General features: G+C 63.9%; 2 protein-coding genes across 2 annotated transcripts in view; one reads left to right on the plus strand and one right to left on the minus strand.

Annotated features, from left to right (window-relative positions):
• The window catches only part of TRIM46 (tripartite motif containing 46), a 71,022-nt gene extending 44,574 nt beyond the window's left edge, over positions 1–26,448 (plus strand). Inside the window, exon 11 of the transcript XR_007770510.1 lies at positions 26,390–26,448. The gene's annotated coding sequence lies outside the window, so the exon portion shown is untranslated. The remainder of the gene's footprint in view (positions 1–26,389) is intronic.
• Positions 3,551–21,548, minus strand: MUC1 (mucin 1, cell surface associated). Its single transcript, XM_050931010.1, has 9 exons — positions 21,525–21,548; positions 19,945–20,242; positions 17,817–18,059; positions 14,588–15,861; positions 10,478–10,551; positions 9,862–10,004; positions 9,241–9,365; positions 8,967–9,113; positions 3,551–4,381 (listed from the first exon to the last, which is right to left on the minus strand). The coding sequence occupies exons 1-9, from the start codon at positions 21,546–21,548 to the stop codon at positions 4,319–4,321; spliced, it is 2,391 nt and encodes a 796-aa protein (XP_050786967.1). The 3' UTR covers positions 3,551–4,318.
• Positions 26,449–26,879: the final 431 nt, after the last annotated feature.

A 26,879-nucleotide genomic window follows, 5' to 3' on the forward strand; every position in this document is an offset into this window, starting at 1 on the left:
CTGAAGGTGTTGGAGGCAAAGAGATCAGGTGACCTCCTGGCCCGGGAAAGGGGCTGAGCAGAGAGGAGGGGCTGGAGAGGGTTTTTGGAGTTTGGAGCTGGCTGGGGACAAGGAGTGAAGTGGAGATGTGGGGGCCTGGCTCACTGCCCCCCAGAATGGATCCGGCGGAGGAGTCTGGTTCGCGGTACCTACAAGCTCTGTTTTAGACCCTGTTCCTGTCATCGAATAAACCTCTGTGTTACTGGCTGGCTGAGTCACATCTGACTGCAAAGTGGGGGTGCAGGACCCTGTAGCTTCCCCAGGACCCCGCTGGGGTGGACTCGCTGTGGGAAGCGCACGGAGGGGCAGAAGATGCTGAATGCTCCAAGGAGAGACCCAGGAGGTGAAGCCGTGTGAGCTTCTTGCCCTGAACAAGTCTGCTCCAAGGGAGACGAGGCTCCCCAAAGTCCTGACTGGCTTTCTGGGGAGCAGTTCCAGAGCATTGCCCAGGGACTCCGTGACAGAACCCCAGAAATACTGGGGTGGAAAAAGGACATGGGCCGCATAAGTCTTCCCACCTGCAGACTATGAGTGCTATCGAGCACACTCGACCTAAAGGGGGGTGTGAAACTGGAAGGGCCTGAGGTAACTCCCACCAAGGAAGGGGAGGGATGCTGGGGCATCCATGGGGGATTTGAACTTCCCCAGATCACTGGCTGAAGTGACCCTGCTCAGTTCAGTCTTGAAGGGGGGAGAGATGTGACAAACTGGGAATGTTCTTAATGTGTTATTTGAATGCTGAGTGGGGAGTATTGACCTGAAAGGTTGCAGGGGAGTTATGCTGGAACTGGCTGCATTGGGGATGGGAGACTTGCCTTGAGGTCAGATACCTGAGCATGTAACATGAGAACTCAGGAGGAGGGGTTGGAACCAGGTGACACCTCTGCCCAGGAAACGGACAAAGGCTGGGGGAGAAGCCGGGGCGGGGGGGGAGGCTGGGTGAGATGGCTGGAGGGAGTTTCAGTTTGGAGCTGGCTGAGAAAATGGAGGGGAGCCCAGGTGGGGCTCTGGCCTCCCAACGGAGATCTGGCCTCCCTGTTCCCCCCACTCCCCCAAGAGAGACCTGAATGAGGAGTCCTGTTGTCTGTACCTGCAAGACTTGGACTGTGATCCTGTCGTCTAAATAAACCTTCTGTTTTACTGGCTGGCTGAGAGTCCTGGTGAATCGCAGAAAGCCGGGGGTGCACGGCCTTGTCTCCCCGACACTCTGTGACAGTCCCCACCATGCCCTGGGCAGCAGGAGGCAGCCTCACGCCTGGGCACGGCACAGGACTGTGGACACGTAGCTGGGAGTGCACTTCCCGCTCGCCCAGCCCTCAGATGGCCCCAGACACGGGATCTGCGGGCAGCGGCTGGGTCGGGCGTCTGGGGCACCACTTCCTCCTCCCTGCCCAGCCTTCCTGTGGCAGTAGGGGAGCTGAGAGCCTTGAACCAAACTGTAACCCTGTGTAGGATGGAACCACTTCAAGCCAGGGGGTGCAGCAGCCCCCAGCCCTCCTAGTTCCAGCCCCTGTGGTGCCGGGGGGGATGGCAAAGGGCTGCACAGATTCCCTGGGGGGCTCATGCCCACTAGCAAGAGCTGGACACGTGTCTTGGTGTTACGGGCCCCCCTGTACCCAGCACAGCCTGCAAACTCCAGCCTGGCTCAGCGAAGGGCACGCTAGGAGCCAGCTGCTAGCACTGGGCATCCAGCTCCCAGAGCATGGCACGGTTTGGGGTCCCAGGGGCTGAGTGTGGCTGGCTCAGTGCCCGGCGATTTCCAGGTGAGCCCTGGGGAGGGGAGGAGGTTTGTGCCCCTGGTCAGGGGCTGGCTGGCACCCCAGGGAGTCCATCCAGCTGTGATGCCTCGGAGCCCCTTGGGAGAGAGGTGCAAGGGCCCTGTGGAGCTGGCAGGGCGGCCATCCCAGGGGGCAAGGGGCTGTGGTATGGAGGGGAGGGACAGCCACTCTTGTGGGGGGGGGGCTCTGGAGGTGGGAGGGTTTTGGCTGCAGGGTGTGGAGGAAACGTCTTGCCCTGTCGCCATTCCTCGGTCAGTGACTCAGCGGGAACGGGAAAGGGGCAGTGGCAGGCGCATGATAAGCGTCTCTATTACACACCTGTGTCCAGTGTGCGGCATTGCCAAGGCAGGCTGGGCTGGTGTGATGGAGTAGGGGCTGTCTGTGTGGGGGATGGGAGAGCTGGGGATGACGTTAGGTGAGGGACAGGACCTAAGCCTGTAACCTGAGCCAGGTAGGGGCGGGTGGGGCGAGGTGATACCTTTGCCAGGAAACTGGACAAAGGGAGAGGGGAGAGAGAAGGAGGGGGAGAGCCTGCTGGAGGGGTTTTTGGTTTCACTTTGGGGCTGGCTGGGAAGAGGCAGGGAACCCCAAGTCTGGGGTCTAAGATCCTTGCCCCAGAGGGACCTGGCTGAGGGGTCCTGGCTGTACCTACAAGCCCTGCTTGGGACTGTGTCCTGTCATCTAATAAACCTTCTGTGTTACTGGCTGGCTGAGAGTCCCGGTGAATGGCAGGAAGTGGGGGTGCAGGGCCCTGACTTCCCCACACTCCGTGACAGATGCCTTGGAGCCCCTTGGGAGAGAGAAGCAAGGGCCCTGTGGAACTGGAGGGGGGGCCCTCCCAGGAGACGGGGCGGGCTGTGGTGCGAAAGAGCAGGACAGCAACTCTTGGGAGGATGGAGGGCTCTGGACGCGGAAGTGGTGTGGAGGAAGCATCTTGCCCTGTTCCCAGCTGTCACCATTCCTCGATCAGTGACTCAGGAACTGGGAACAGGGCTGTGGCAGGTGGGTGATAAGTGTCTGTGTGACACACCTGTGTCCAGGGTCACGGCAGGGTGGGCCGGGCACTAGGGGGCGGGGTGGGCAGCGCTGGTTCAGATCCCGCCCAGGGCCCTGCTGAGCCTAGCGATGGCTGAGCAGGGCAGGCAGCCCCCCAGGAATGGAAGGTGGCTTGTTTACACATGGTAGCACCTCCGCCCAACGTGTGGGACTCAGTTTTGAGTGGGTCAGGCCCTCCCTGGGGCACAGGGGTTTGGGGATGTAGCTGCAGCTTTCCTGAGTCAGGATCCAGGGAGCCCAGTAACTCGCCTCTGGGGATGGGGTAGGGTGAGGGAGCTCAGGGGTCCAGGGACCTAAAGCTCTGGCTGGGGTGGGGCTGCCTGGCCCCATGCCCTGGGCCTAGCCCCACAGTCACTTCCTTACGTAACTATTCACTTTTGTTTCCTTGTTTTCTGGCGTTTCAATGTTTGCCCAGTGCCATGCCCAGCCCGTCCCATGAGTCTCAGCGTGTCCCAGCCTGGGCGCCTGGATCCACACCTCTGCACACAGCTGGAGGGAGGAGGGCAGCAGCAGGGGATTTCTCCCCGTCACATGCGGTGAGCCAGTAAGAAATGGCACTGAAGGGCAACTCTGGCACAGCCCCACCCAGCCTATCATGGGCCCAGGGCAGCCACTGCTCCCACCCTTTTGAAGCACAGGTCTGAGAGGGGCAGGAGAAAACCAGCCTAGAGCCTGACTCAGCACAGATCCCTTTATTGTGAAACACTATAAATACAGACCTTCCCAAGGACGTTGTGACCCCCCGTCATGGCGGGGCGGCCATCACAGAGCCGCGTGGTTACAGAACACATGATAAAAATGGAGCCCCAGTCCAGCCGTGCAGGCAAGCGCGACCCCTGGAACCCGAACACTGCACACTGGGGGCCTCGTGGCAGGATACAGCATTTGGCAAGTGATTGAGGGCAGGAGGGGCTTGGAACTGGGGGGAGGCAGAGAGGAGGGTCCTTCCCTTGCATTGTTCATCCAGTTCCTTCATGCATTCGAATTTGGCTGCTCCAGAACCGTCTGATGCTCGCTCCCACCTCCTGGGAACAGGTGGAAGCTGGGCCAGAGGGCCCCCCAGGCCGTGGAAGGAGCAGGGGACACGCCCCATACACAGCTTGGGGCAGTATGGAGGGGCTCCCCTGGAGAGTCCCTGTCATATTCCCTGCACGGCCCAGGCTGGTTGGTGGGGGGGATATATGGGGCAGCCCCTTTACTGTCCCCCATTAGGAATTTGCCCCATTAGTGCTCGCCCTCACATGGCCCAAACCCAGGGCCAGGGGTTGCAGGGTGGGGGGAGCAGTCACCCCCCCTCACCCCGCCACACTTTGAATGCAACCCCCTCCTCCCCAGTGCAGCAAACCCCTGCCTTGTCAGCCCCACCCAGCACCCTGGAGTCCAGCTGCAGGAAGCAGGTGGCGATGCTGGGAGCTCTGCTCCTGCTGGTCCTCGGGGTAGTGCCCCTAGAGATTGTCTGATGTCGCAGGGTTGGCGTAGAAGGCGTTGGTGCCGTTGCCGGCGGCGATCTGGGGGGGGAAGCAAAGGGGTTAGAGCCAAGCTGGGCCAATCCACCATTACCTGGCAACCAGGACCCCCAGCCAGGCAACCACCAGTACCCCTGTTGGCATGGAAACCGGGGCTCTGGGGCCAGGAACAGGCCCCAGTCACGTTCGATACCGGCCACCCCGTCCCTGCCAGCAGGGAGAGACCTCAGGGACCGCTCCAGCTCCGCCACCTCCCGGGAGCATGGGGGGCACATGGTGGGGCTGGGGGAAGGTGACCCCACCCCACAGCCCTGCAGGGCTGTGGATGCTTCACGGGGTTAATGTTCAGAGCACCTGGCGCGGCTGGAGCTAGCGCTGGCCTTCTGCCAACAGCACCACAAACAGCCCAGTGTCTGCTGTAAATACGGCACTGGTCACGCGCCCAGCTCGGCCCCTCACTGCCCCCTGGACGCGCACAGGCCTGCCCTGCCCCGCAGCCAAGGGCTCCAGGGCAGGAGCGTCCCCACCCTCCAGGCAACACCAGCCCCTCCAAGGTGCCTATGCGCTGGCTATGCTCCCCCGCCCCAGGCTTCCCATGACTTGGCTCTTTTGTCTCAGCCATTAGCGGCCTGCAGAGGTAAATATTTACTCAGGCCGGGTGTTTGAACAGCCTGAGCGACTGGCTGCACAGATCAGAGGAGCTGGAGCCAGCCCAGCTAGGAACAGGGACCCGAGTAACACAAACACCCGCTACTGGGGCCCAGCCCCACAGGAACCGCACCAGGGCCCGGCCCTCCCACGGCCAGGGTCAGGCAGCAGTGCTTCTTCCTGCCATGCCAAATGCAGAGCCAGGGACACCGGTGACTGATGAGCCCCCCGCTGCCCACTCGTCCTAGTGCCAGGTCACGCCAGTGCCCAGCCCAGCACAGGCTGCTTGGCTGGCGGGCTCATTGTGGATGCACCCACCCATGGCCGTGCAGAGAGACTGCAGGACTCATGGGGCTGGCATCACTAGGGTCCTCATGCGGACAATGTCCCCCCAAGTCCTCTATCCCTGCATCTGATTAGGCCCGTCTTCACTGAGCACAGTGGTGACCCTCCTCCTGCCATCGCTGACAAGTTCCCTGATCCCTCAGCCCCCACCCCCAAGGTTTACTTGGAAAACAGTTTGTGCTTGATGCAGGGAGTGAGCAGCAGAGCCCCCTTGCCCCCCCATCCTCCCCACATGCGGCACCTCTGAGCTGGCCCCACAGGCCAGCAGACCAGCCCTCTCCATGTTCACAGCTGCCCAACCATCCTGCTACCTGCACCTGGCCTGGGGCTGTGGGGCTGGCCTGGTACCCTGGGGCTGGCCTGGGGATGTGGGGCTGGCCTGGCTGAGACCATTTAACAGCAGAGTGACCCACTGCCCTGACAGGCTCCCCCAGTCCCCCAGTCCCTCAGGCGGTGTCAGGCCGGAACTGGGAATGAGGTGGTAACAGGGCCGGCGCTTCCATTGAGGCGAACTAGGCAATCGCCTAGGGCACCAGGATTTTCGAGGGGCAGCATTTTGCCGGGGGGGGGGGCGGCAGGCAGCTCCGGTGGAGCTGCCGCAGTCGTGCTCACGGGCAGTCCACCGGAGCCGCACGAGCAGCCGACTGTCCACAGGCACGACTGCGGCAGCTCCACCGGAGCTGCGGACCAACGGACCCTCCGCAGAAATGGCTGCGGCAGCTCCACCAGAGCCGCGGGATCAGCGCGGGGCGGTGAAATGGCCGTGCGCCTAGTGCGCGAAAAACTGTAGCGCCGATCCTGGGTGGTAAGGGAGGCTGGTCAGTCACAGTGGGACAGACGTGGAGCCGAGGAGGCACCAGCCACCCACTGTGGGCTGCTGGGGCCCCACGGGGCTGGGGAGGGAAAACCGGAGCCTCACATACAGACTCTGCCTGCTCCAGCCCATGCCGCCCTCCCCGAGGGCACCTGCCATGTTGGGCTCTGCACAGGGCACCGCCCAGGCCTCGGCTGCCTCCCACCGGTCAGCAGGGACGGGCTCGGCTGAGGGAGCCCAGCGTTCCTGGGAGCACAGGGCCTGGCTCCAGCCAGGGGCTGTCAGGGCAGGCTGCCCCCAGCCGGGAGCTTCCAGCTGGGCGTGAGAGTTACACTAACCCCCCATCCCGGGGCAGGAGCGGGGCCATCTGGTCTCCATGGGCACGGTGCCAGGGGCAGAGCCCAGCCAGGCCACCCTGAGCTGGGGCACAGCCGGCACTGCCAAGGCAACCATTGGTAGAGTGACTTCTCGGAGCCAGGCATCAGCCCCACCTCCACCCCGCTCCATCCCTGCCCCACAACCTCATCCTGCAACCCCCACCCCCACCCCATCCCTGCCCCACAACCTCATCCTGCAACCCTACCCCCACCCCCATCCCTTCCCCACAACCTCATCCTGCAACCCCACCTCCACCCCCATCCCTGCCCCACAACCTCATCCTGCAACCCCACCTCCACCCCCATCCCTGCCCCACAACCTCATCCTGCAACCCCACCTCCACCCCATCCCTGCCCCACAACCTCATCCTGCAACCCTACCCCCACCCCATCCCTGCCCCACAACCTCATCCTGCAACCCCACCTCCACCCCATCCCTGCCCCACAACCTCATCCTGCAACCCTACCCCCACCCCCATCCCTGCCCCACAACCTCATCCTGCAACCCCCACCCCCACCCCATCCCTGCCCCACAACCTCATCCTGCAACCCTACCCCCACCCCCATCCCTGCCCCACAAGCTCATCCTGCAACCCCACCTCCACCCCCATCCCTGCCCCACAACCTCATCCTGCAACCCCCACCCCCACTCCATCCCTGCCCCACAACCTCATCCTGCAACCCTACCCCCACCCCCATCCCTTCCCCACAACCTCATCCTGCAACCCCACCTCCACCCCCATCCCTGCCCCACAACCTCATCCTGCAACCCCACCTCCACCCCCATCCCTGCCCCACAACCTCATCCTGCAACCCTACCCCCACCCCCCATCCCTGCCCCACAACCTCATCCTGCAACCCCACCTCCACCCCATCCCTGCCCCACAACCTCATCCTGCAACCCTACCCCCACCCCATCCCTGCCCCACAACCTCATCCTGCAACCCTACCCCCACCCCTATCCCTGCCCCACAACCTCATCCTGCAACCCCACCTCCACCCCATCCCTGCCCCACAACCTCATCCTGCAACCCTACCCCCACCCCCATCCCTGCCCCACAACCTCATCCTGCAACCCTACCCCCACCCCCCATCCCTGCCCCACAACCTCATCCTGCAACCCCACCTCCACCCCATCCCTGCCCCACAACCTCATCCTGCAACCCCACCCCCATTCCTGCCCCACAACCTCACTCTGTGACCCAACCCCCACTCCATCGCCCCACCCTCACCCTGCCCCCACTCCCAATGCTATCCTGAAGCCACCCTCTGACCCTCCTTCCCGCCCCCTCACTCAACCCCCCCACCCACAGTGCCACCCTGTGACCCTAGCCCCACCCCAGCCCCTCACCCCTCTAGAAGAAGGCAGGGGGCTTGTCCCCCACGGACAGCAGCAGGAGTCACAGATTCCAGGTCCGACTGTCCCAGGCCGGCAGGCCCATAGTGACAATCTAGCGAATCTGACCTCCCATCTCGCCCAGGCCAGTGAATTCCTGCTGAACTAGGGCCAAATGTTCAGCAAACATCCTGTCTGGCCACAGGACCTGCCAGGGACGGAGAAGCCAGCAGGGCTGGGGGCCGGTCAGTGGGCAGGCGGGGACGGGGATGCTGGTGCTGCCCAGGGCAGGCCAGGCCATGGCAGGGACAGGACTAGCGGTCCCCAGAGACCTGGGCAGAGTCACCAGCCTGCCCCATTGGCTGCTGTTTATTTAGCTGCTGGTTTCACATCAGCTGGGAGCTGCCCCATGAGTGATTAACACAGCGAGGGGGGCTGGGGCCACTCAGGGCCTGGGCTGCAGCCACCTGACTGGAGGAGAACAATATTTCCCCTGGCTCTAGCCAGGCCAGTCCCCTGCCCCCCCATGGATATGAACCCCCCCACCCCAGGACCACTCTCCCAGGACGTCGCTCTATAATCCCACAGGATCACACCCCGTAAACCCCACTCCCATCTACCCCAGGAGCTCCCCCCGTCGCATTGCCCCTAGCACATCCCCCCCGACGAGCTGAATTGTGCAGCACGGCCCCATGCTCACATTTCTGGCACTGGGACCCCCGTGCCCTTGACCCTCCCCCCTCGGCTCTCTCCCAGGGGGTGCATTGGGTGGGAGACAATTAGGACTGTGGGAAGCACCATGCCATCATCATGCACTAATCTCCCCCACCACCACCACCACCCCTGGGTTTGTGATCTCTTTGGCGAAATTTTCTGGGATGAGCCGACCAACCCCCTCCTCTCCCAAATCCCCCCCCCTCAGTGAGCAATGTGGGTGGTTTCCACCCTCAGTGCCCAACACTGGCACCCCCACAGCGTGCCTGGCAGAGCTGCCGTGTACTAGGCACCGGTGTTCAGGGGTGTACCCAGGCAGTGTACGGGGACAGGCATTGGGGCACACGCTGGGCTAGGGGGCACCCCAGGGCAGGACCAGGCCCCGCTGCTTACATCACTGTAAGGATTCTGCTTCTTGCCGGGGGCACTGAAGCGCCCATGGGTGTGGTAGGTGGGGTACTCATTCATGGGCTGGTACGAGGCCTGTGAGCTGAACAGATCCAGCTTCCCACGGCTCCTCCTGTGGCACGAGCAGACGATCTGGACGGGCAAGAGGAGGCTGGTCAGTAGGGATGGGGTGTGGAGGGAATGGTGCGGTCAGGCAGGCAGAAGGAGAGAGGCTGGAGGGGGCCTGAGGCCGGAGGGATGGGCAGCGGGGGGCACTCACCAGCAGGATGAAGATGAGGATGCTCAGCACCAGCAGGATGCAGACCAGGACCAGCAGGGCGATGCCCCAGCCAGGCACCAGGGGAGCTGGTGCTGTGGTGGCTGGGGGATTGCTGCCAGAGTTGGCTAAAACACAAGTAGGAGCAGTCAGGGGCTGGAGAGGACCTGGAGGAGAGGGATCCCAGCAGAGAGGCCCAGGCCAGGGGACGCAGCTGGCCAGGCAGAAGGGCCAGGGACAGTCAGGGGCTGTCGGAAGGGGCCTGGCCCTGGGGTGCTGGGAAGAGGCTGAGTGTGATGGCCGGGGGCCCAGCCCCAGTGCAGGTCAGCGAGGATGGCTCTCAATGGCCGCGCTGCCAGGGGGCACAGGAGCCCTCCCTCCCCGGGACAGATACAGGCTGGGCTGGGCTGGCAGGTCAGGCACCGTCCACATACCCCAAAGCAGCCCAGCCAGGGGCCTCTGGTGGGAGCTGGAGGAGCCCCTGAGGGCAGCTCGGTCTCCACAGAGCTCTGCACAAGGGCCATAGACACCAGCCCCGATCAGCCATGGGCTGAGCCCCCAGCACAGGGACCCCTGGACACGTGGTTGTGGAGACACTGCGGGGCCTGGCTGGAGGCTGCTCACCACGGATATTGTCCAGCTGGAGTCCACCAAAGCTGTTCTGGCTGTCCAGCCTTTGTGTCAGCTGCTGCTCAATGTCGGTGGCCCTGATACTGGTGTTGCTCACTTGGTACTGCAGGACGGACTCAGTCACCACCGAGCCCGGGCTGCAGAGCGTGCCAGAAAGGGGGTGTTAACTGGGTCTGGTCCCAGCTCTTCCCGTGCCCCTGCCCCGGCTCCCCCATTCCCACTTGTCCCTGCCCCAGCTCCCCCATTCACACCTGCCCCTGCACTGGCCTCCTCAAACCATCCATCTGCTCCCTCCAGCTCCTGCCACCTGGCCCTGCACCAATTTCCCCACACTATCCACTGGGCCCCGCACCAGCTGCTTCCCACACACAACCCCTTTGAACCACCTCCCTTATGCCCTGACCTGCCCCTGCTCCAGCACTCCCCCCCGCAAAGGCAGTACACCTGCCCAGCACGGGCTCAGGCAACCAAAGCTCTGGGCTGTCAGACATGACACCCCAGGGTCACCTGCTCTCTCCTCACCTTTCTCCACCCCCCCGGCAGCCCAGGAGGCAGCAGGCTGCCCCCTCCCCTACCCACAGCTGGGGCAGCCCCATGGCACACACTGTACCTGAAACGCAGATCAGTAAATCCCAGGTAGTTCTGCCCATTCAGGCACGCTGCGCAGCCGTAGATATTGAGGTACTGTCACAGACAGAGGGGAACAGAGTCACTGCCAGCACCCCAGCCGGCTCTGGGGGGAGGGGCAGGGAGCACCCAGCTTGGCGGATCTGCCCCGGCCCTGCCAACCTTCCTTGCTCCTCTCTGGGGTGCAGGGGCACAGAGTGTCTCCCCAGAGCCGGCTGGAGAGGGGCAGACGGGCCCAGAGCCGAGGGCAGGGTCGGGGGGGTGTCTCCCCAGAGCTGGATGGAGGGGGCAGAGGGCCCCAGAGCAGAGGGCAGCTTCGGGGGGGGGGTGTCTCCCCAGAGCCGGCTGGAGAGGGGCAGAGGGGCCCAGAGCCGAGGGCAGGGTCGGGTGGGGGGAGGTGTCTCCCCAAAGCCGGCCTGAGAGGGGCAGAGGGGCCCAGAGCCGAAGGCAGGGTCGGGGGGGGGGTGTCTCCCCAGAGCCGGCTGGAGAGGGGTAGAGGGACCCACAGCCGAGGGCAGGGTCGGGGGGGTTCACCTCAGAGCTGGCAGAGAGGGGCAGAGGAGCCCAGAGCCAAGGGCAGGGTCAGGGGGTGTCTCCCCAGAGCCAGCTGGAGAGGGGCAGAGGGGCCCACAGCCGAGGGCAGGGTAGGGGAGGTGTCTCCCCAAAGCTGGAGGGAGGGGGCAGAGGGGCCCAGAGCAGAGGGCAGCGTTGGCGGAGGTTGTCTCCCCAGAGCTGGTTGGAGAGGGGCAGAGGCGCCTAGAGCCAAGGGCAGGGTCGGGGGGTTGTCTCCCTAGAGCCGGTTGTAGAGGGGCTCAGAGCCGAGGGCAGGGTCGGGGGGGGTGTCTCCCCAGAGCCGGTTGGAGAGGGGCAGAGGGGCTCAGAGCCGAGGGCAGGGTCGGGGGGGGTCTCCCCAGAGCCGGCTGGAGAGGGGCAGAGGGGTCCAGAGCCGAGGGCAGGGTTGGGGGGGTGTCTCCCCAGAGCCGGTTGGAGAGGGACAGAGAGGCCCAGAGCCGAGGGCAGGGTTGGGGGGGTGTCTCCCCAGAGCCGGCTGGAGAGGGACAGAGAGGCCCAGAGCCGAGGGCAGGGTCGGGGGGGTGTCTCCCCAGAGCCGGCTGGAGAGGGGCAGAGGGGCCCAGAGCCAAGGGCAGGGTCGGGGGGGGGGTGTCTCCCCAAAGCCGGCTGGAGAGGGGCAGAGGGACCCAGAGCCGAGGGCAGGGTCGGGGGGGTTCTCCTCAGAGCTGGCGGAGAGGGGCAGACGGACCCAGAGCCGAGGGCAGCGTTGGCGGAGGTTGTATCCCCAGAGCTGGTTGGAGAGGGGCAGAGGGGCCCAGACCCAAGGGCAGGGTTGGGAGGGTATCTCCCCAGAGCCAGTTGTAGAGGGGCTCAGAGCCGAGGGCAGGGTCGGGAGGGGGGTGTCTCTCCAGAGCCGGTTGGAGAGGGGCAGAGGGGCTCAGAGCCAAGGGCAGGGTCGGGGGGGGGTCTCCCCAGAGCCGGCTGGAGAGGGGCAGAGGGGTCCAGAGCCGAGGGCAGTGTTGGCAGGGGGTGTCTCCCCAGAGCTGGCTGAAGAGGGGCAGAGGGGCTCAGAGCCGAGGGCAGGGTCAGGAGGGTGTCTCCCCAGAGCCGGCTGGAGAGGGGCAGAGGGGCCCAGAGCTGAGGGCAGGGTCGGGGGGGGTGTCTCCCCAGAGCTGGCTGGAGAGGGGCAGAGAGGCCCAGAGCCAAGGGCAGGGTCGGGGTGGGGGTGTCTCCCCAGAGCTGGCTGGAGAGGGGCAGAGGGGCCCACAGCCGAGGGCAGGGTAGGGGAGGTGTCTCCCCAAAGCTGGAGGGAGGGGGCAGAGGGGCCCAGAGCAGAGGGCAGCGTTGGCGGAGGTTGTCTCCCCAGAGCTGGTTGGAGAGGGGCAGAGGCGCCTAGAGCCAAGGGCAGGGTCGGGGGGTTGTCTCCCCAGAGCCGGTTGTAGAGGGGCTCAGAGCCGAGGGCAGGGTCGGGGGGGGTGTCTCCCCAGAGCCGGTTGGAGAGGGGCAGAGGGGCTCAGAGCCGAGGGCAGGGTCGGGGGGGGTCTCCCCAGAGCCGGCTGGAGAGGGGCAGAGGGGTCCAGAGCCGAGGGCAGGGTTGGGGGGGTGTCTCCCCAGAGCCGGTTGGAGAGGGACAGAGAGGCCCAGAGCCGAGGGCAGGGTTGGGGGGGTGTCTCCCCAGAGCCGGCTGGAGAGGGACAGAGAGGCCCAGAGCCGAGGGCAGGGTCGGGGGGGTGTCTCCCCAGAGCCGGCTGGAGAGGGGCAGAGGGGCCCAGAGCCAAGGGCAGGGTCGGGGGGGGGGGTGTCTCCCCAAAGCCGGCTGGAGAGGGGCAGAGGGACCCAGAGCCGAGGGCAGGGTCGGGGGGGTTCTCCTCAGAGCTGGCGGAGAGGGGCAGACGGACCCAGAGCCGAGGGCAGCGTTGGCGGAGGTTGTATCCCCAGAGCTGGTTGGAGAGGGGCAGAGGGGCCCAGACCCAAGGGCAGGGTTGGGAGGGTATCTCCCCAGAGCCAGTTGTAGAGGGGCTCAGAGCCGAGGGCAGGGTCGGGAGGGGGGTGTCTCTCCAGAGCCGGTTGGAGAGGGGCAGAGGGGCTCAGAGCCAAGGGCAGGGTCGGGGGGGGGTCTCCCCAGAGCCGGCTGGAGAGGGGCAGAGGGGTCCAGAGCCGAGGGCAGTGTTGGCAGGGGGTGTCTCCCCAGAGCTGGCTGAAGAGGGGCAGAGGGGCTCAGAGCCGAGGGCAGGGTCAGGAGGGTGTCTCCCCAGAGCCGGCTGGAGAGGGGCAGAGGGGCCCAGAGCTGAGGGCAGGGTCGGGGGGGGTGTCTCCCCAGAGCTGGCTGGAGAGGGGCAGAGAGGCCCAGAGCCAAGGGCAGGGTCGGGGTGGGGGTGTCTCCCCAGAGCTGGCTGGAGAGGGGCAGAGGGGCCTAGAGCCAAGGGCAGGGTCGGCGGGGTGTCTCCCCGGAGCCGGCTGGAGAGGGGCAGAGTGGCCCAGAGCCGAAGGCAGGGTCGGGGGGTGTCTCCCCAGAGCTGGCTGGAGAGGGGCAGTGGGGCCCAGAGCCGAGGGCAGGGTTGGGGGAGTGTCTCCCCAGAGCTGGCTGGAGAGGGGCAGAGGGGCCTAGAGCCAAGGGCAGGGTCGAGGGGGTGTCTCCCCGGAGCCGGCTGGAGAGGGGCAGAGGGGCCCAGAGCCGAGGGCAGGGTTGGGGGGGTGTCTCCCCAGAGCCGGCTGGAGAGGGGCAGAGGGGTCCAGAGCCGAGGGCATAGTTGGGGGGGTGTCTCCCCAGAGCCGGCTAGAGAGGGGCAGAGGGGCCCAGAGCCGAGGGCAGGGTTGGGGGGGTGTCTCCCCAGAGCCGGCTGGAGAGGGGCAGAGGGGTCCAGAGCTGAGGGCAGGGTCGGGGGGTGGGGGTGTCTCCCCAGAGCCGGCTGGAGAGGGACAGAGAGGCCCAGAGCCGAAGGCAGGGTCGGGGGGGTGGGGGTGTCTCCCCAGAGCCGGCTGGAGAGGGGCAGAGGGGCCCAGAGCCAAGGGCAGGGTCGGGGGGGTGTCTCCCCGGAGCCAGCTGGAGAGGGGCAGAGGGACCCAGAGCCAAGGGCAGGGTTGGGGGGGTGTCTCCCCAGAGCTGGCTGGAGAGGGGCAGAGGGGCCCAGAGCCAAGGGCAGGGTCGGGGGGGTGTCTCCCCGGAGCCAGCTGGAGAGGGGCAGAGGGGCCCAGAGCCGAGGGCAGGGTTGGGGGGGTGTCTCCCCAGAGCTGGCTGGCAAGGGGCAGAGGGGCCCAGAGCCGAAGGCAGGGTCGGGGGGGGGTGTCTCCCCAGGCAGGACTGAGGGACTCTCCCTTCACTACTGCAGGACAGGAGACTTTGGGGCTCAGGGGGCTGGTGCCCAGGTCTGGGCCTGGGGGTGGAGTGGGGTGGGGTGGGGGCGTCTCCCCTCCCCGCTCCGTGGGGTCTCTGGGTGTGGAGCCCGAACTGCAGCAGCCACCAGAGGCCCGAAGGCTCGTCACATGGCAGCTCGCTGGAGCTCCCTGCGAAGCCCCCCAGCCTGGGGCTGGCAGCCGCCCCCAGCTGGCAGGGAGGGGAGGGAGGGGCTGCTGTGCTCACCATGTTATGGATTTTGGAATATAATTCCTTGTAGTAACTGGTGCTGGGGTTGAGAAGGGAGTCGTTGAAGTTCCAGTTCACAATGCGGAACGAGAGAAAGAAATAGATCCGGGGCCGGGTTGTAGTGGAGGTGCTGGGGGGCAGGGTGGTAGTGTTGCTAGGGAGTGGGGTGATCGTGTTGGTGGGCGGTGGGGTGATCGTGTTGCTAGGGGGTGGGGTTGTTGTGTTGCTGGGGGGAGGGGTGGTCGTGTTGGTCGGAGGCGGGGTGGTCGTGTTGGTGGGGGGTGGGGTTGTTGTGTTGCTGGGGGTCGGGGTGGTCGTGTTGGTTGGGGGCGGGGTGGTCGTGTTTCTGGAGGGTAGGGTGGTCGTGTTGGTTGGGGGAGGGGTGGTTGTGTTGCCGGGGGGCAGGGTGGTCGTGTTGGTTGATGGTGCGGTGGTCGTGTTGCCAGAGGGCGGGGTGGTCGTGTTGGTGGATGGTGCGGTGGTCGTGTTGGTTGGGGGCAGAGTGGTCGTGTTGGTGGATGGTGCAGTGGTCGTGTTGGTTGGGGGCAGAGTGGTCGTGTTGGTGGATGGTGCAGTGGTCGTGTTGCCAGAGGGCAGGGTGGTCGTGTTGGTTGGGGGCAGAGTGGTCGTGTTGCCGGGGGGCAGGGTGGTCGTGTTGGTTGGGGGCAGAGTGGTCGTGTTGGTTGGGGGCAGAGTGGTCGTGTTGGTGGATGGTGCGGTGGTCGTGTTGCCAGAGGGCGGGGTGGTCGTGTTGGTTGGGGGCAGAGTGGTCGTGTTGCCGGGGGGCAGAGTGGTCGTGTTGGTTGATGGTGCGGTGGTCGTGTTGGTTGGGGACAGAGTGGTCGTGTTGGTTGGGGGCAGAGTGGTCGTGTTGGTTGATGGTGCGGTGGTCGTGTTGGTTGGGGGCAGAGTGGTCGTGTTGGTGGATGGTGCGGTGGTCGTGTTGCCAGAGGGCGGGGTGGTCGTGTTGGTTGGGGGCAGAGTGGTCGTGTTGGTTGGGGGCAGAATGGTCGTGTTGGTTGATGGTGTGGTTGTCGTGTTGCCCGAGGACGGGGTGGTCATGTTGGTTGGGGGCAGAGTGGTCGTGTTGCCGGGGGGCAGGGTGGTCGTGTTGCCGGGGGGCAGGGTGGTCGTGTTGGTTGATGGTGCGGTGGTCGTGTTGCTGGGGGGCAGGGTGGTCGTGTTGTTTGAGGGCGGGGTAGTCGTGCTGCTGGGGGGCAGGGTGGTCGCGTCGGTGCCACCAGTGGCGGTGGTGGTGCCCTGTGCTGTACCTAGGAGAGAATTGGTCCATTCAGTTCAGGAAGAAACAGAACAAAGTACGGGGTGCAGGCAAGCAATAGAAACCCCTGGATGGGGAAGCTGGGGCATCAGGTGCCCACTTGTCAGGGGCAGTTATTTTACACAGTTTGTGACTAGCCTGGGGAACTCACTGCCACAAGATTCTAGTGAGGCCGAAAGTTCCCAGGGCTCAGCCAATGCCTGGACAGTCACAGGGACAAGGAAAGCAGCTGGTGACCCCGACAAGACAAAGCTGGTCCAAGGTAGGAGTCAGACAAGGGAGGGGAACGTCACTGTCCTCTGGGGGTCCCGGGGCAGGTCCCGGGGCTGTGCTGATGATCCCCGGTTGGATGGGAGTGACCGGAGTGCCTGGGGCCGCAGCCTGACATACCAAGTCCCCCAGCTCGAACTCGAAGAGGGGCTGTGCTGCCAGAGCACAAACACCCCGATGTGGGGTCTGACGTGGGCCCAGCCCAGTGATCCGTGGGCACCTCAGCCCTGCTGTGGATCAGGCACCCTCCCCGAGCCCCACGTCTGGGAGTCTGACTCAGTGCGTGGAGCTGGGTGTAGGAAGCCCCTGGGTCCCATCTGGAGCTGCTTCACGTCTCCAGCAGAGACAAGCCCTGCAGGTCCCTGGGGAGCTACCCCCACCCCCCGGGTTCCCCAGAGAGCTCCCCTCGCCCCCTGGAATCCCTGGAAAGCTCCCCAGGCCCCCACCCTTGTGCCCCGTGTGAAGTGAGCCGTGTGGGGCTGGGCTGGCCTGGCCTCTGCGTTCCGGCCCATTGGTGTGGAATGTTACTTGGCTCCTTCCCCAAGCACCTTTTCTTGGCGTCAGTAGCTGGGGGTCCAGAGCAGGGGCCTGGCAGTGCCAGCCTGGCCCGAGTGTCCTGCCCAGAAGGGGCTCCGGCGGCTCCGCCTCCCTTCCTGCTGTGGAAGGTGCCTGGAGGAACACCTGCCAACACCCCCCGGGCAGTGAGAACGGCTGAGGCTCTGACCCCGTCCTTCCTGGGCCTCGACGCGCCCAGCTGGGGCGTCCTGTGGAGCAATTCCTGCCACAAACCCAGCAGCCCACCCCAATGCAGAGAGGCCGACCAGCCAGGGGCAGCGCTGCCCATTCACAGGAGGCCCACGGGCCCCGCAGTCCTGGGAGCCATAAAGACGCCCTCGGCCTGAGCCTGCAGCCGGGGCCAGCCTGGGGCTAACAGCCCCCCTTCTCTTGGGGCGCCGTGTCCCGGCCCCATGGCAGGTCACTCGGGGCAGTCAGGGATCCACGTGCTGCCCCCAGGAGTTCTGGACAGGACGTTCCCTGCTGGGCTTCCCTGACTGGACCCAGGCCGTTAGCACTGGGCTCAGCCAGAGCGACACAGCCCAGACCCACCAGGGTCAGCCCCGGGGAGAGGCACCAATGACTGTCGGCCAACGCCCTCCTGCGTCCCAACCCGCTGCCTCTGGGCACCCTCAGAAAGGGGCCCTGGGGGAGGAGAAGGGGCTCGCCAAAGCACCCACCCCAGGGAGAGGGGACCCCACAAGATCTGTGTCCAAGAGGGGGATGGGCAGAGGGGACCCCAGGAACACTGGGCCAAAGAGGGGGCTGGGCAGAGCGTACCCCAGGAACACTGGGCCCCGGGGGGGGCTGGGCAGAGGGTACCCTAGGAACTCCAGGCGCTGCCCATTGTTTTCTGGGTCACTGCGGGGTCTGGGACAATCAGGCCCCACTCATCCATTGCCCCCCCACCCCACTGCATCAAGCAGCAGATCAGCGGCTAAAGGCAGCGGGGCCCTGGGGCTGCCCGACCTGCTGAGCCATGGCCCCACCCCACGGATCCTTCTAGGGAACGGACAAGAAACCTGCCCTGGGTCCTCCGCCGTCCTCACGCCATGACTCCCCCAACCCCCTGCGCAGCCCAGAGCCCCGGGTGAGTCCGATCCGGCTCCAGGTGCCACTCACCTGTGGCCAGCAGCAGCAGCAGCCCTAGACCCAGCCACAGGGCAGCTGTGCCCAGGCTTCGGGGCTTCATGGCAGGTGGTGGGGTGGGGGCTTGGCCCCGGGTGTCCCAGCACCGGGCTCTGGCTCGGGCTCGGGCTCTGCCTCGCTCGATGGGGCTGCACCTCCCGTTAGCCCGCAGGGCTCTCGACAATCCAGGAATCAGGAACTGGCAGCGGCTCTGCGGCTCGAGCTTTATAGCAGCACCTGCGAGCAGGTGGGGCCTCACTCAGCGGGCTGGGGACACTCCCAGGAGCTTGCTCGGTGTCGCCCAGGTCTGTGCTGGTCTTTGGGCCCTGCCCTCCCCAGGGCACCCCCAGCCCTGAGGCCCTGCCCCCAAAACCTCAGCCCCAGCCCTGCCTCACTCGCCCTCCCTAGATGAGTGTGGAAAGGTCAGAGAACAAACCCCTGCAGTGTCCCCAGCACAGGGGCTCAGCGAGGGCCAGGGGATGGCCCTGAACTGGGGCTGGGGAAAGGCCCCACTGGGTGGAGAATGGGGCAGAAGCCTGAGGTTGGAGGAATGGGGGGGTCTGATTCTCCCGTCCCACCCAGACTCAGCCCTGGCCTTGAACCACAGCTCCGGAGCTGGGCCAGAGGGGAACCAGGAACTGGGGGGGAGGGGGAGGATGGGAGGGTCCCTGCAGCCGCTTGGCTCAGCCACCAAGATGCCTTGGGAGCTTGGTGCTGCTCAGCCGGCCGCCTGGTCCCTTCCCCAGCTCACGCCCCGTGTGGGGTTAAAATCCAGGTACCAGCTATTGTCTGGCCCTGGGTTCCCCTCACCTGCCCCAGATTCACCCCTGTGGAATGCTGGGCATGAGGCCCCCCCAGGCTCCCACCTGCCATGGTTCTGGGGCTGGCATGACTGTGTCTGTCCCTCTGCTGGCATTAGGGCCTCTGCCCCCTCCCTGCTTCTGGCCATAAGCCGCCATCATGCCCCTTGCATCTGACTCGGTGACCCAGGCCCACGCCGAGGACGCCCTGGGGAAGGGGCGCCAGTGGCAGCAGAGAGTTGTGTGCTGAGCCCCCGATTCCCTGCCCCAGCTGCACTGAGTCCATGTGTGGCTGGGCTTGGAGTTCCCAGCACTTGGGCAGGGGGGATAAGGGGCCCAGTCTGCAGCCCAGGAACTGGGGAACAAGGCCCCCTGCCCAGCGCCCTTGCCGGACCACGGACCAGCCACGGCCTCACATACTCCCAGCCCCCTGGGTGTCGTCAGGGGAGTCGGTGACATGGAGTTCATGTTTGCTAACAGGGAGGGAGCGAGAGCAGGAACTACCCAACAGAAACAAGGAAAAAGGAAAAAAGCAGCTTTCCCCAGGCACATCATGAGCAGGCCAGGGCTGTTGACGCCACGCCGGGGCGGGGCTGGGGGAGATGATGGGGGAGGGGGCTGTCTCCATACGGGAGCCCTGGGCCCGCGGCCAGCCGCCAGAGCTGGGAGTGTGGCATGCGAATCCTGCCCGCCCGTGTCCCACTGCCACCCCAGGGCACCCACCTGGCTGCACTTGGCGTGGGATCCAAGAGGCGAGGCGAGCTGGGAATCAGCTACAGGAATCAGGAGGGGGCAGGCCCAGGGAGACTCCAGGAGCGCAGGATCTGGCCGGGACCCACAGAAGGCACCTGACGAGCCCAGCACTGGGCACGAGGTCTCTGTGCTGGACTGGGGCCGGGTGCTGCACTCACAATGTGGGGAGAGTCCAGCAGGAGCAGGGCAAGGCTGGGCCTGTTCAGGACAAGGGGGCACCTCTGGGCAAAGACATGCGGGGCCGGGGGAGCCCAGCAAGCGCTACGCTGCGGAATGACACCAGGGCAGCTGGGTTTGAACAGCGACCAGGTGGGCTGAGCTGAGACCAATGACCAGCAGAGATTTGCAAGGCCAGCGCTTCCCAAAGGGATGTGGCAGCCTAGCGCAACAGAATTGCTGCCAGGCTGAGCAGTGCTGGTGCCCCAGCGTGAAAATGGGATATGATGGAGGGGGAGAGCAGAGACCACGCGTCTGTGGAGGCCACCATCACACCATGCTGAGCCCACAGGACAGGTGCGGCTCACAGAAGAAACGCAGCAGTGCCAGAAGGACGTCCCCCCTGCACAAACAGCAAAGAGCTGCAAAATCCAGGCCCGCCTGCACCTCGGGCAGCCAGAGCTCTGACAGAGACGAGGCAGAAGCAGGGTCTGCCTGGGTCTCATGCTGAATGTACAAAGGCCGGCGCTGAGCACGGCGTGACCCCCGGACATACAAGGTTAGCGAGTGCCCAGGGTTCACACTAAAATCTCGTTTCCTAGGCAGGTGCAGAATGAGCCCGCTGCGGAGCCGCACTAGCCAGGCCGATAAGAACAGATGCCACCCAGTGCGCTTGAAATAGCAGCACTGGAAGCCTCCTGTGTCCTTGGTCTGCAAACACAAACAGTCCAACAGGTGCAGAACTTACACAGCAAAGTGCCCAAAGCCCTTTAGCCCTGGAGAGAAAGGAAACTCGGCTGACTGGGCTGGCAGGAGGGCGCACTAATAAAAGCAAACAAGAGAAGAGATTATGCAAATTCAGATGATCCAAGGACGCTCCTGAACGTGAGCACTGCCCCTCAGGAGCCGCTGGCAGGCACCGAGTGCTGAGCCTGGGCACAAGCCAAGGGTGTGGCTGGCAGATCAGGGAAAAGCAACTTCCCTTGGGTGCTGCCCTCGCCCCCGAGCTACAGGGCCCCAAGGAACCTGCCCAGATTGCTGAGCACCTGGCTGGTTTGGAGCAATTACGGACATCCCGGTCCCTAGCTGTGGGGTGAAAATGATCTGCGCCCCCCCCCCACAGTAGGTGACTGAGATATGCTGGCAGGGGGAGGGGAAGGACCAGACCTCTCCAATGGGGCTGTATTTCCCAGGCCTGCAGCGGGAGGGGGCGAGCTCTTTTGTAACCAGCCCCCCCCTTCTCGCTGCCTCATTCATGGCAACGGGGTGATGGGGGTCAGATAGGCGGGGGATGGACACAGGCTGCAAGGGGAGGGCCGAGGCTAGTGCCTCTCCCTATCTCTCCTCTGCCCTCTGCACCCTCTGCCCTGGCCATGTCTGTCTGCCCCATGCCCACTACACCGCCCCCACCCTGGCCATGTCTGTCTTCCCCATGCCTGCTACACCCGCTCCCTGGCCATGTCTGTCTGCCCCATGCCTGCTACACCCGCTCCCTGGCCATGTCTGTCTGCCCCATGCCCACTACACCGCCCCCCACCCTGGCCATGTCTATCTGTCCCAGGCCTGCTACACCCCCTCCCTGGCCATGTCTGTCTGCCCCATGCCCACTACACCCCCCGTCCTGCCCATGTCTATCTGCCCCATGCCCACTACACCCGCCCCACCCTGGCCATGTCTATCTGCCCCATGCCCTCTGCACCCCCCTCCCTGCCCATGTCTATCTGCCCCATGCCCACTACACGCCCCCCTTGGCCATGTCTATCTGCCCCATGCCCGTTACACCCCCTCCCCGGCCATGTCTATCTGCCCCATGCCTGCTACACCCCCCCCGCCATGTCTGTCTCCCCCATGCCCACTACACCGCCTCCACCCTGGCCATGTCTATCTGCCCCATGCCCGCTACAGCCCCCCGGCCATGTCTATCTGCCCCATGCCTGCTACACCCGCTCCCTGGCCATGTCTGTCTGCCCCATGCCCACTACCTGCCCCCCACCCTGGCCATGTCTATCTGCCCCATGCCCGCTACAGCCCCCCGGCCATGTCTATCTGCCCCATGCCCACTACACCTCCCCGGCCATGTCTGTCTGCCCCATGCCCACTACACGCCCCCCACCCCGGCCATGCCTATCTGCCCCATGCCTGCTACATGCCCCCCACCCTGGCCATGGCTATCTGCCCCATGCCCTCTGCACCCCCTGCCCTGCCCATGTCTATCTGCCCCATGCCCACTACACCCCCCTCCCTGGCCATGTCTATCTGCCCCATGCCCACTACACCTCCCCGGCCATGTCTGTCTGCCCCATGCCCACTACACGCCCCCCACCCCGGCCATGTCTATCTGCCCCATGCCCGCTACATGCCCCCCACCCTGGCCATGTCTATCTGCCCCATGCCCTCTGCACCCCTGCCCTGCCCATGTCTATCTGCTCCATGCCCACTACACCCCCCCAACCCTAGCCATGTCTATCTGCCCCATGCCCACTACACCCCCCTCCCTGGCCATGTCTGTCTGCCCCATGCCCGCTACACCCCCCTATCATGGAGTCACCGGGCGATGCTCTGGAACTGCTCCCCACCAAGCCAGGCAGGACTTTGGGGAGCCTCCTCTCCCTTGGAGCAGACTGTCTCCAGGGCAAGAAGCTCACACGGCTTCACCTCCTGGGTCTGACCTTGGAGCATTCAGCATCCTCTGCCCCTCCGTGCGCTTCCCACAGCGAGCCCACCCCAGCGGGATCCTGGGGAAGCTACAGGGTCCTGCACCCCCATTTTGCAGTCAGATTTGACTCTCAGCCAGTCAGTAAAACAGAGGTTTATTCGATGACAGGAACAGGGTCTAAAACAGAGCTTGTAGGTACAGCCAACCGGACCCCTCGGCCGGGTCCATTCTGGGGGTCAGTGAGCCAGACCCCCACGTCTGTCCTCACTCCTCGTCCCCAGCCAACTCCAGACTAACAACCCCCTCCAGACCCTCCTCTCTGCTCAGCTCCTTTCCCGGGACACGAGGTCACCTGATCTCTTTGTCTCCAACACCTTCCGTTGGCACCTTTGCAGAGGAGGGGCCCAGGTCATCAGTTGCTAGGAGACAGAGTGCCAGGCATTTAGGCCTTTGCTCTGCCAGATACTTAAAAACTGCCTAGGGGACACTGAGGCACCAACACAGTATTCAGAAAAACATGAAGAACATTCCTAGTTCATCACAAACCCCCACCCCGGCCATGTCTATCTGCCCCATGCCCTCTGCACCCCCCACCCTGCCCATGTCTATCTGCCCCCTGCCCTGGCCTTGACCCCCCTCCAACAGTGTAACCGTGGGGGGAGGGGGGTATCCAGTGAGCTCCTCCCCTCCTGCCCCCCCACATCCCTGTGGCACCTGTTCTGCAGCCACAGCAGCTCATTGGTCGAGCGACGCTGCCACCTACTGGGCATCTTTGTGTTCACAGCAGCTCACCTGGCCGCTGGGGTCACTGAAGTGCAGGTGAGCCTGAGCCTGAACCTGAGCCAGTGACCCCAGGACTGGCCAGTTCGGGGCCTGGCCCCTCACTCAGCACCAGCCGCTTCATCGTGCCTGGATCTCTGGAAACGTGTTCAGTGCGCAGTGGCCGGCTAAGCAGAGAACATGGTGTTGGGCCCTGCCGGGGAAGGGGATAGACAGTGAGACAGTAAATACCATAATGGCATTATGGAAATCCCTGGTATCCCGCCCCCCCTCACACACCTGAACACTGCCTGCAGGGCTGGTCGCCCCATCTCAGAAAGATGTGTTAGCACTGGGAAAGGGGCAGAGAAGGGCAACGAAAACCATCAGCACACCGAGTGCCATGACTAACTGTGACAAAGTCTCCTGGTTTTTCTGTGTTTTCCAGTGGGTTGCACGCAGAGGGAGGGGGACTCAGTGTCCCGGGGTGTTACTGGTTTAACAAGGTGAGGGGAGAGGGAGTTTGTTGTTACAGAGGACTGGCGAGGGAACTTGGGACCCCGGCCAATGGCCTCGAGGATGGAGACAGGACCGGCTTTAGGAACTGCGGGGCCCAATTCGAACAGTTTTGACGGGGCCACGGCAGGGATGACTTAAAAAAAAAACAAAAAACCCCACACACATTAAAAAAAAAACCACGTGGGGCTTGTACTCACCGGGCAGTGCTCTGAGTCTTTGGCGGCACTTCGGCAGCGAGTCCTTCACTCACTCCAAGTCTTCGGTGGCACTGAAGGACCCACCACCAAAGTGCTGCCAAAGACCCAGAATGAGCGAAGGACCCACCGCCGAAGGGTCACCGAAGACCCAAAGTGCCGCCAAGTGAGTAAAAATTAAAAAGGCGCCTCTAGCCAGGGAAGGGATTCTCAGTGGGCGCGGGGCCCTCTTAGGCGGGGCCCAATTCAGGGGAATTGGTGGAATTGGCGTAAAGCCAGCCCTGGATGGAGACCCCAGCGACTGGTGACCTGGTGACCCGGAGACCTGGCTCAGGAGTCACAGCCGGTTCTGGCCAGTGGGAAGACAATGGGCTGTGAACAGAGGACCCCCGTGACCTGACACAGCCAGTTCCAGCCAGAGGGGCCAGAGGAGAGGAGACCCAGCCACCCTGTTTACAACCCTGTTTACCTGGAGAGAAGACAATGGACAGAGGCAGGGTTGGGGCTGGGGATATCGGAGGCCCAGCTGGGAAGCAGGGGGGCTGGGGCTGCAGAGGGGGGAGCAGGCAGAGACCCCCTGGATGCAGGGGGGACTGGGATGTGCTGTGCTGAAGGAGGCCAGGCTTGAGGCCCTGAGAGTTTCCTGTGCTAGATTCAGACGCTCAATAAACCTTCATGTGTTACACTGGCTGAGAGTCACTCCAGGCTAGAGAACAGGGCGGGGGTGCGTCAACCCCTTTGGGGGTGGAGGCCCGGGAGGCCCAGAGCGTGTGGACTCCCTGAGGGGGCCCACGGCTAGAAACAGGTGTGCTAAAGCTCAGAGATGTGTGGCTTCAGGAGGTGGAGGGGCCTGACCCCGAGAGAGAGTGGCCCCCCGAGAAGGGCTGTCACACTGAAAGGGGCACCTCCCACGGACCGCACGGGGCCACGAGCAGGCATGATCTGTGAGTCCGTGACACTAACATCAGAGGGAGACAGAGTGGTGGGGTAATATCTAGTATTGGACCAACATCTGAACTACACAGAGCTCTTCCTACGCTCCATAGCTCGAAGGCTGGTACCTTCCACAGCCCAGACATAGGTCCAGTGAAAGCTATTACCTCATCCATCTCGTCTGCTGGGACCAGCACTGCTACAACACTGCAACTGACTAACGTGTCCCATGTAGTTCATTTTCTCTCTCCCCCACCCCGCAGGGCAGGGGTTCTGTGTTTAGGAACAGTCAGACTGGGTCAGACCTGAGGTCCGTCAGTGTCTCTCTTTGATGGGACAACACCAGGTGCTGCACAGGAAGGTGTAAATACCCAGCATTAGGCTGATGTGTGAGACTCCACCCCACCCCCTGAAAGTCTCAATCTTCTAGATACCCTGGGACCAGGCCAGGAGGCGCCTTGACACGGGGACCTTGAACTCGGCTCTGGTCTCTGGGAGGCCAGAGGAGGGAGCAGAGGGCAGGGGTGATGCGCATGGTGTCCAGCGTTGCTGAGGAGATGCCTCGCAGGGAGCAAGGCAGGAACCAGGGCACAGACCCCTTAAAATGGTGTTTTGTGTGTGTAAATTTAATTTGCCTGCCATCAATTGTAAACCTCCAACTCTGCTCACTGGCCCAACCCCCAGCACCACCCCCTGGCGGCTCCCCAGCAGCATCTGGGGGCCCAGCCCCCAACACCAGCCACTGGCGGCTCCCCAGCACCCACTGGTGGGGCCCAGCCCCCAGCCCCACCCCCCAACGGCTCCCCAGCACCCACTGGTGGGGCCCAGCCCCCAGCCTCACCCCCCACGGGCAGCTCTCCAGCACCCACTGGGGGCCTAGCCCCCAGCACCGCCCCCTGGTGGCTCCCCAGTGCCCACTGGGGGCCCAGCCCCCAGCGGCTCCCCAGGGCCCACTGGTGGGGCTAGCCCCTCTCTGCACACTAGCACACACCAATGGGCACAGTCTCAGGTCTACATGCTGCAGTTTTTCTCCAGCTAACCTGCTGTTTTCTCACACTTCCTACCAATGGACCCTGCCTTGGGCCTGGAGTGACCCCACTCTCCTGGGGGCCAAAGGAGACTTCAGTCTCCCTGTTACTATAACAGAGAGACCTGCAGTAAGATGGGATGCACCTGGATTTCTCAAACCTTCAAGAACAGAAGCCGGCTCCCAGCCTGCCAGCCCAAGCTGCTTGGCTGGGTTTGGGCACCCTGAAATGTGCCTCCACTCTGCCAAGCACTGAGCCCTCCAAGATCAGCAGGTGCTGGGGCAGTGCCTGGCAGGATCCCCTCCCCCCCATATGAGCACCAGTTCTGGGAACATGCTTTCACCCAGTCACATAAGTCATTCTTCACCCACTGGGCGTGGGGGAGGGGTGTGGCAGCTCTGCCCCTGCCCTTGGAGTGGCTTCCCAAAAGCCCTTAAGCCATTGAGCCAGACTCCACCCTCACCTCGTCAGCACCAACACTTGCAAAACATGAGTGTGTTTGTGTTTCTTACCAGAAGGAACCGCCTGTGAGGGAGGGGCAGCTGGGAAGCATGTACTGACATTGAAATACACACAGTGCGATCCAGGGCTGGCTCGGCTGTTGTGCAAAAACTACTATGTGATTGATTAGTTACAGACTGTCTCATAATTAGGCTTGGAAGGAATACATTTTTTTAAATGGGTAAATATTGGTAAACATCTATGTCATAATACACACACAAACCAATGACAACTATTGCCTTCAGCAATCATTGGAATTTATAACTAGGTGTGACGAACTGGGAATGTTCTTAATGTTTTCTCTGAATACCGTGTTGGTGCCTCAGTGTCCCCTAGGCAGTTTTTAAGTATCTGGCAGAGCAAAAGCCTAAATGCCTGGCACTCTGTCTCCTAGCAACTGATGGCCTGGGCCCCTCCTCTGCAAAGGTGCCAACTGAAGGTGTTGGAGACAAAGGGATCAGGTGACCTCCTGGCCCAGGAAAGGAGCTGAGCAGAGAGGAGGGGCTGGAGGGGGTTGTTAGTCTGGACCTGGCTGGGGTTGAGGAGTGGAGTGCAGACGGGGGGGGTCTGGCTCACTGCCCCCCAGAATGGACCTGGCCGAGGGGTCTGGTTCACTGTATCTACAAGCTCTGTTTTAGACCGTGTTCCTGTCATCGAATAAACCTCTGTTTTACTGGCTGGCTGAGAGTCACGTCTGACTGCAAAGTGGGGGTGCAGGACCCTGTGGCTTTCCCAGGACCCCACTGGATGGACTCACT

This window comes from Gopherus flavomarginatus, chromosome 20 (genome assembly GCF_025201925.1).
Source record: "Gopherus flavomarginatus isolate rGopFla2 chromosome 20, rGopFla2.mat.asm, whole genome shotgun sequence".
Classification (NCBI taxonomy): domain Eukaryota; kingdom Metazoa; phylum Chordata; order Testudines; family Testudinidae; genus Gopherus; species Gopherus flavomarginatus.